Source organism: Stigmatopora nigra, chromosome 18 (genome assembly GCF_051989575.1).
Source record: "Stigmatopora nigra isolate UIUO_SnigA chromosome 18, RoL_Snig_1.1, whole genome shotgun sequence".
Classification (NCBI taxonomy): Eukaryota; Metazoa; Chordata; class Actinopteri; order Syngnathiformes; family Syngnathidae; genus Stigmatopora; species Stigmatopora nigra.
In genome coordinates, this window is record NC_135525.1 from 7989181 (window position 1) to 7997599 (window position 8419).

At 41.2% G+C, this 8419-nt stretch overlaps 2 protein-coding genes across 3 annotated transcripts; both read left to right on the top strand.

The window, feature by feature from the left end:
- Positions 1-451: 451 nt before the first annotated feature.
- stub1 (STIP1 homology and U-Box containing protein 1) lies at positions 452-4423 on the top strand. Its single transcript, XM_077738472.1, has 8 exons — positions 452-606; positions 1151-1382; positions 1842-2040; positions 2121-2286; positions 2353-2428; positions 2497-2553; positions 2873-2989; positions 3210-4423. Exons 2-8 carry the CDS (start codon positions 1269-1271, stop codon positions 3333-3335), a joined length of 855 nt encoding a protein of 284 aa, XP_077594598.1. The 5' UTR covers positions 452-606; positions 1151-1268; the 3' UTR covers positions 3336-4423.
- A 139-nt stretch (positions 4424-4562) lies between these two features.
- Positions 4563-7772, top strand: LOC144211323 (C-reactive protein-like). 2 transcript variants are annotated; one of them, XM_077738474.1, is made up of 4 exons: positions 4563-4815; positions 4885-4951; positions 5230-5811; positions 6999-7772. In XM_077738474.1, exons 1-4 carry the CDS (start codon positions 4813-4815, stop codon positions 7607-7609), a joined length of 1263 nt encoding a protein of 420 aa, XP_077594600.1. In that variant the 5' UTR covers positions 4563-4812; the 3' UTR covers positions 7610-7772. The 2 variants fall into 2 exon arrangements, with proteins under 2 accessions (XP_077594600.1, XP_077594599.1); XM_077738473.1 differs by lacking the exons at positions 4563-4815; positions 4885-4951; positions 5230-5811 and adding exons at positions 5837-6780; positions 6850-6916.
- The last annotated feature ends 647 nt before the right edge of the window (positions 7773-8419 follow it).

Here is an 8419-nt window from a genome sequence, read left to right on the forward strand (position 1 = left end):
TCACCCAAAGCTAAATCACAGTGTTCTATGTATTATAAAGGGCCAAAGAGGGCACGGGGGTCATCTATGGATTTGTCTGGGTGGGCTGCATTTTGTCTGTGGGTGGGAAGCTTATAGGAAAAACCATGCAAATGAGATTTGACTGCATTTAAATTTGATTCTACTTCAATATCAATGCATAGTAAAATCCATCTGGGAGAGCATGCAAATTCAACACAGGAAATCCAGAATATGATTTTGAGAAATTCCTCAAACTGAATTATTATTTGGACATAAGAAAATTAGTAGAGAGCGCCCTCATGTGGTGTTATTTAGTACTGTGCTGTCTGGAGTATACTTAGATCTTCTGTTTGGTTAAATAAAATGCCGATTTTGTTCAATGTAGCATCTCCAAAAAACACACAAGAACCCACTTGTCAAAAACAGAGACTAGATTTTTATTTTGATCGACATAAAGTAATAAAAAGAGCATGCCGGCTTCCGTCCACGCCTGACGTCGGCATAACAACAATCTGTAATGACTGCTCACGAGAGAAGAATTTAATCCAGAAACCTTTTGGAACAGATCTGATAAAAACAGTGTGGATGTGAAGCGTGTTTTGAAAGGTGAGCACTCAAACTACCTCTAATTAATAACACAATTCTAATGATAGCCATTGTCGCGATGATGTGTTATTGGCTTTTAAAGGGGATCGAGCAGAAGAGCTAATTTAGCGTTAACTGACAACTAAACAGCAGACATGAAACTGATCCCCCCTCTCTTTGCGGCTCGATCTGATCTAAATCCTAATTTTCAACGGCGATGGCCAAATAAAAACTCATATTTCGCCGTATCAAAGTCCCTCCGATCGTATGGTCATGATGTTGTACGTCAGTGTGCTAGGTGGCTAAAAAGCTAACGTCAATTACTCAGCGTTAAAGTCCACTCTTTGACAAACGCACGCCGATGGCAACCTTTCCTCTCTTCATGCGTGTGTTGACTTGTCCTCTGTCTGTAATGATCACTTAGCGTTTTCCCCTTAAGATCGCTTTATTTCTGACACCCATCAAGAGTGAACTACCTTCGAAAATACGCTTGATGTTTGCACGTAAAAGACGAGCATTTGCAGGTGCATTACACGGGCCTAACGCGCATCCTTTTCCCCATCAGTGTTGGAGATCCAGGCAGGGACTGGGCCTTCTCGAGCCTGTCGCTTGAGCCAGCCGGAGAGACGGGGAATAGGATCGGGAAGCAGGGCGAGGCGGGCCCCCCGGAGCCGGCGGAGAAGATGGCCGGCAGCCCAGAGAAGAGTTCCAACGCGCAGGAGCTGAAGGAGCAGGGGAACCGCCTGTTTCTCTGCCGCAAGTACCAGGAGGCTGCGACCTGCTATAGTAAAGCCATTGTGAGTAAATCACCATTAAATTGCTCAGGCCTGGCTATCATCTCGGAGTGAGCTTGATCTGAAGCATGTGGTGATCAATAATGATGAATGGATTTATGGATATTGGGAAATGTTGTCACTTCATTTATTTTTCCTTTTTCATAAATTGTATGCATTTTATTTCTTTGAGTCGTGAGGCTTGGGTGGGACAGACAGATATTTTTTCACTAACTTATGTGAATATCAGAAATGTTTAACGGGGAGGAATGTTAATGTAAGAGGCAATTTCCACTGTCATTCTCTTATTGGTGATGCGTGGTAGTGTAGCATAATTGCCACTAGATGGCAGTGATGTGCTGTTTTAGATGTAGATTCAGTCCAATTTTTATTTATAGCAGGCAATCAAGAGAAAAGTGAAGAACTCCCATATAGGAAACTGATCTACAGATGTTTGTCTATCTGTGATGCATTTCCTTCCAGAACCGTAACCCATCCGTGGCCGTGTATTACACCAACCGAGCCCTGTGTCACGTGAAGCTGCAGCAGCACGACAAAGCTCTGTCTGACTGCAAGCACGCTTTGGAGTTGGACACTCAGTCCGTCAAGGCCCACTTTTTCCTGGGCCAGTGTCACCTGGAACTGGAGAACTACGACGAGGCCATTGGAAACCTGCAGAAAGGTCAGAGCAAAAAAAATGTTAAAAGTGGAAGATTTGAAAGGCTAAATTGTCCGTTTTTGGTCGTTTTTTTTTTTTTGCAGCGTACAATCTGGCAAAAGAACAGAGGCTGAATTTTGGAGATGACATCCCCGGGGCTTTGCGTATTGCGAAGAAGAAGCGTTGGAACAGCATTGAGGAGAAGCGCATCAACCAGGAGAATGAATTGCATGCCTACCTGAGCAAACTCATTCTGGCTGAAAAGGAGAGGTAAAGTGATCATCGGTTTTATTATGGAAAAACTGAACCGTGAATTAACTTGACATTTTATCTTAGACAACTTGAAGACTACAAAGAAAAGCAAGACGACGATCACATCAGTGGAGACGTGGCCAAGATCGCTTCCAAACACGTATGTTAATCCTTATTGGGGACGTTTATTACTTTTTAAATAATCGTTCACAAATGTGACCCAATCAGGACAAGTACTTGATGGACATGGATGAGCTCTTCTCTCAAGTGGACGAGAAAAGAAAAGTGAGTGGCAGTAGTGTTATGTTTTGTGGATTGACATAATCATACAACTGTATGTAGAACCTCCAAACCTAATTCAAGCTGGAAAAAAACTGACATTAAAAGCTGTAGTTCTTTCCATTTTATATATTCATTATTCAAAGTTTTTGTTTATTTTGGGAAGTATTTGCATGATCCTTTCCAAGCTCCTCCATAATAAGTGTAAAGTTTCTGAGCCTTGAAGTTAACAGATATTTTCAGCCATTTGACAGGTTTTTTTTTCTTCATATATACGCATCATTTATGTTCCAAATTTAAACTCAGTCTATATCTGCCCCAATAGAAACGTGAAATTCCAGACTATCTTTGCGGCAAGATTAGCTTTGAGCTCATGAGGGAGCCGTGCATCACACCCAGTGGGATCACCTACGACCGCAAAGATATCGAAGAGCACCTCCAGGTACCAATTTTTCACTCATTACTTTCCTCCTATGGATGTCCAATCCATTTTGACTGGGCCCTTGGCGTCACAATGGATTGGGCGTCCATCATCGTCAATGTAACTAAAACATTTCACCCACTTTTAAAACCTGTACATGGATAGATTATTTAATGAAGACTTAGAAATAAAGGCAACACTAGCCTAAAATAAAACACCACTTTCCCCTTTAACTCTTTAGCGAGTGGGCCATTTTGACCCTGTCACCAGAAGCCCCCTGACCCAGGACCAGTTGATCCCCAACCTGGCTATGAAGGAAGTGATCGATGCCTTTATCCAAGAGAACGGATGGGTGGAGGACTACTAAGTGTGGAGATGTTTGGCTTTGCCTGGGTAACTCTCTGGTTATGAACTTGCACGTGGTGGCTGATTTAGTTCTCCAAACTTGCCTCGTTCCCTTTGCATCCAACTTCTGAGGCTATCTTTGTGGCCTATTACTCCCTTTAACACCCTCATCTTCTACACTTTCCTTTTTATTTCATTTTTTTTAAATGTGGAGCCGTTCTCTCAGGTCTCTCATCTATTTTTATCTTGAGTGCCACAATTCCAGGTAAACGTCAATCATCAGTCCATCGAGTCATTGCCAAAAGAAAGCAAGTTAAAAGTCTTCATTTTGAAATGAAATAGTAATCATGCCAAAACAAACAGAAAACCGTTTTGATCACACGTCACTACTTTGTATGCAAGTTTACACCATACAAACAGAAAAAAAGTATATCTGTTTGCAGTTCACATTCGCTCTCCTGAAGCGATAGCATAATTTTTCCACACATTGAATAAATGTGTTGTACACATTTATTAATAGGGAATTTAAAAAGGTGAAAGGCCGGAAAAGCTTTAGTCAAAATCTTATATTAAATACATGGACATTAAACCAGATATTCAGGATTTTGAACATGCGAGTATAGACAACTGAGATGCGAAGAATGTACTTTATTCTGAGCGATAAATGTGTTGGAAACAAACTTGTGTTTGGTAGACTTATCCTTGAAATAAATGTCTTTACAAAATATCACGCAAAAAAAAAAAATAACGGCGTTAACCCGAACCAATGATTCTTCATGCTGTTAATTTGGAATGTTTACTTGCTGTTTTGCAAAAACAATCATCATCGGAGAAAATGATAAGCGGAAAAAAAAGCTCACTATGTCCTTGTTACGCTTGTTTAAAATGCTGGACGAACATCTATCATGCCTACCTGTTTTCTCAGCATTCCTTTAACGCAAAACAAAAAAAGCACTTTCAATTGATCTTTTAGATGTCAAGGTGCAGAAAGTGTAAATAATTAGCTCGTCTTATATTTGGACACAATTTGTTTCTTTTTCTTTTCTTGGATGGATGGATGTCCTTCAGTTTGAGAAATTGTATTAAATGTAGATATGTTGATAACATTAAGGCCTTGTTTCTGTTTTGTCTTTTCTTTTGAAAAACAAACAAACTGCTGGGTCTGTAAAACAGCTTCAGTAGCAGGCACAGAAAGAGAGACCAATTTGAAGGGAATAGGTTTATTACCAGACTGCAGAATGGGGACAGAGCTCCAACAGTTGTGAATACATTTTTTGCATACTTTTTCTTGAGGATCATTGATCAGATTAAAAATTGTCATGTTTAAAAAAAACATAAAAAAAACATTATTTGGAATTCAAAACATTGCAAACAAGCTTTAACACGTGGAGTGTGTGTATCGGTCCATCACTGGGCCCATTGTGTTGACCTCACAAATGGTACAAGGAGGGCAGAGGACAGAATTACTTTGACAAGCAGCCAGCAGACACCACATCAACATGGTAAGATGATTTTTAAACTTTATTTTTTGTCTCTTGTTACCTATGAACTGACTTGTATTTCCTTTGCAGACTATCTACATGTTAGCCGTGCATCTCTTTGGTCTGTTTGCTTTGGCTCAGTCTTCAACCAGGCAAGGTAGGATGCTTCATGTTCCTCTATCTCAATGTAAATATGTCCACTGCCATTGATGGTGTTAAATGATCGCTGCCATTCTTCCCAATCCAAATGGATTGGCCGTCTAGAGCCATAGTTGCTGCTAATTAGTTTAAAATATCACTTCAAAAATCGTAAATTATCTCTTTTGGATAGGACATAAACAATGCAACTTCCTAAGGATGAAATAAGGACACACAGAACATAATTAGATGAATTTAATTTCAATTTTCGGTGACAAATTGTCCCGTTTGCTCCAGTGGGCCTCGCCAACAAAGTCCTGGTCTTCCCATACCAGACTGATTTCAGCTACGTGACTCTGATGCCCCTCAAGGAGATGGCCCTCAAGGCATTCACTCTCTGCTTGCGTGTGGCTACCGAACTGCCCGAAGAACGCCAAATCATCCTCTTTGCCTATCGTACGTCCGACTATGATGAGCTCAATGTGTGGCGCGAGAAAGATGGACGCGTTGCTCTTTACATGAGTGGGGACGGTGTTTTCTTCTTCTTGCCGCCACTGGGTACTTTCCGTACCAGCCTGTGCCTGACGTGGGAATCGGTAGCTGGCCTTAGTGCTTTTTGGGTGGATGGGAAGCGCAGCGCTTATCAGGTGTACAAACCGGGACATAGCATCCGTCCTGAGGGAACCGTCCTTCTGGGTCAGGATCCTGATAAACACCTGGGTGGGTTAGAGGCCCTGCAGAGCTTCGTGGGCGAGATGACCGATGTCAATATGTGGGATTACGTCCTTTCCAGGAGCCTGATTCAAGCCTGGCATTATGGGCACAAGGTCCCCAAAGGCAATATTTTCGACTGGGCTACTATTGATTATCAGCTTAATGGTAATGTCATACTAGTTGATGACGACTGACTCGCTGTGGCGTCCCACGGAGGGAAGCGAGGTATCTCCATTGGACCGCTTTTCATGGCAGTCATCACATTACTTGGTTTTGAATTTAACAACTAAAGATCTGATAGAATTCTGAGATTTTGGCACGTAAGTCTGGAAGCCTTGTGTGAATTTCTGGATTTTTCTTCCTAAGAACAAAAGACATTTTTAACATTTAACTTTTTAGGGAACCTTATTAACAGTTTTTATTTCACTTGAAGTGTTTTGGTGTTTTATCATGATTTATTCTGTTAATGTTAAATCCTAATGTAACACCAAATATAGTATGTACCTAAACATTTTTTTAACTGACTTCCACTCTAACAATAAACCATTGCAGTGTTATTTTGATGAAGAGACGATCACAAGACCAACAGGTGTCTTTGTGTGAAGTGATGATGTCACACACGGATTCATCGTGTTTGGCTCTCAAATAGTGTTCCAAAATGTTTGATCCCATTTCGTAGGCCAATCATTTTAAGACAGAAGAGACAGTGAAGCGGGTTTGTGAAGCCTTTCTGGCCTTCCTGTTCTTGGCTGTTTGGTGTTACAAGAGCGAGTGTGGAAAGCCACATTTCAGTTGTTTTCTTGACATTTTTGGTGACAAGTCTAACTTGTTTCGTAATCGGTGTCGGTGCCTTTTTTGGAAAAGTTTGTGAAGAAGGCTTGACTTCTTTGGAAGTGAACAACATTTCTTAATTTGGTAAGGTAGAAGCTTGTTACATGGCACAATGCCAACAAACAATGGCAAAGCAAATTGGCCAGTGCTTCCCACACAAACATTATTTGGCTATTCCAAACATTGCGACCAAGCTTTAATATAAATATGAGGAGTGTGCATATCGGTCCCTCACTGATGCTACAAGGAGGGCAGAGGACAGAATTACTTGGACAAGCAGCCAGCAGACACCACATCAACATGGTAAGATGATTTTTCAACAATGTTTTTGTCTCTTGTTACCTATTAACTGATTTGTTATTTTCTTTGCAGACTATCTACATGTTAGCCGTGCATCTTTTTGGTCTGTTTGCTTTGGCTCAGTCTTCAACCAGGCAAGGTAGGATACTGTGTAGGACACGGAACATAATTAGATGATTTTAATCTCAATTTTCGGTGACAAATTGTCCTGTTTGCTCCAGTGGGCCTCGCCAACAAAGTCCTGCTCTTCCCACAACCGACTGATTTCAGCTACGCGACTCTGATGCCCCTCAAGCCGATGGCTCTCAGAGCATTCACTCTCTGCTTGCGTGTGGCCACCGAACCGCCCGAAGAACGCGATATCATCCTGTTCGCCTACCGTACAACCGACTATGATGAGCTCAACGTGTGGCGCGAGAAAGACGGACGTGTCTCTCTTTACATGAGCGGTGATGGTGTTTTCTTCTTCTTGCCGCCACTGAGTACTTTCCGTACCAGCCTGTGCCTGACGTGGGAATCGGTAGCTGGCCTTAGTGCTTTTTGGGTGGATGGGAAGCGCAGCGTTCATCAGGTGTACAAACCGGGACACAGCATCCGTCATGGGGGCACCGTCCTTGTGGGTCAGGATCCTGATAAACACTTGGGTGGGTTTGAGGCCACGCAGAGCTTCGTGGGCGAGATGACCGATGTCAATATGTGGGATTACGTCCTTTCCAGGAACGTGATTGAAGCCTGGCATAATGGGAACATGGTCCCCAAAGGCAATATTTTCGACTGGGCTACTATTGATTATCAGCTTAATGGTAACGTCATACTAGTTGATGACGCCTGACTCACTGTGGCGTCTCATGGAGGGTAGCGAGGCATCTCCATTGGACCGTCTTTTATGGAAGTCATCACCTTACTTGGTTTTGAATTTAACAACTGAAAATCTGATCTGTTTTGGTGTTTTATCATGATTTATTCCGTTAATGTTAAATCTTAATGTTACTGTAACTCACCAAAATATTATGTATTTAATTTTTTTTAACTGACTTCCATTCTAACAATAAACCATTGCAATGAACTTGTGCAACGTTTGTGTTCAATCATGAGTTGATTATGTTTATGTAGTCACTCTACATGCATTCCCTGAATTGTAAAAATGTAACTTTACAGGTACATTTAAATATAAACATTGTCTTTCAGAAATCAGGAAAAAAAATCTAAATACATGTTCACTTTGAATTTACTATACATTATCATATATCAATCCAATTCAGATTCATTCACCATCATTCAAATACTTTTTTTTACATTCACAATCACACATTTGTATTTATTCACTTACTTTCTGCGATAATGTATAACCAAATATTTTTCCAATCGAGTACAATGTCTAAACTGATCTTGAATTTTGTCTCCTGAATGAAATTCCTTGCTGCTTTTCTTCCTTCCACCAAAATTCGCTCAGCATATCCTAACTTTCAAAGATGTTTCCATTGAGTTGAGGCCAAGTATGCCCTCCAAAGAAGGATTTGTGTCTAATGACTAGTAGAAATAAAATCAAACGTCGCCACTTGTCTGGCTCAGGGTTTGATGTTCTCCATCCGAGTGTAAGTTGCACTTTCTCCATTTGCGTCCCTGCACTCATTATCCCGGC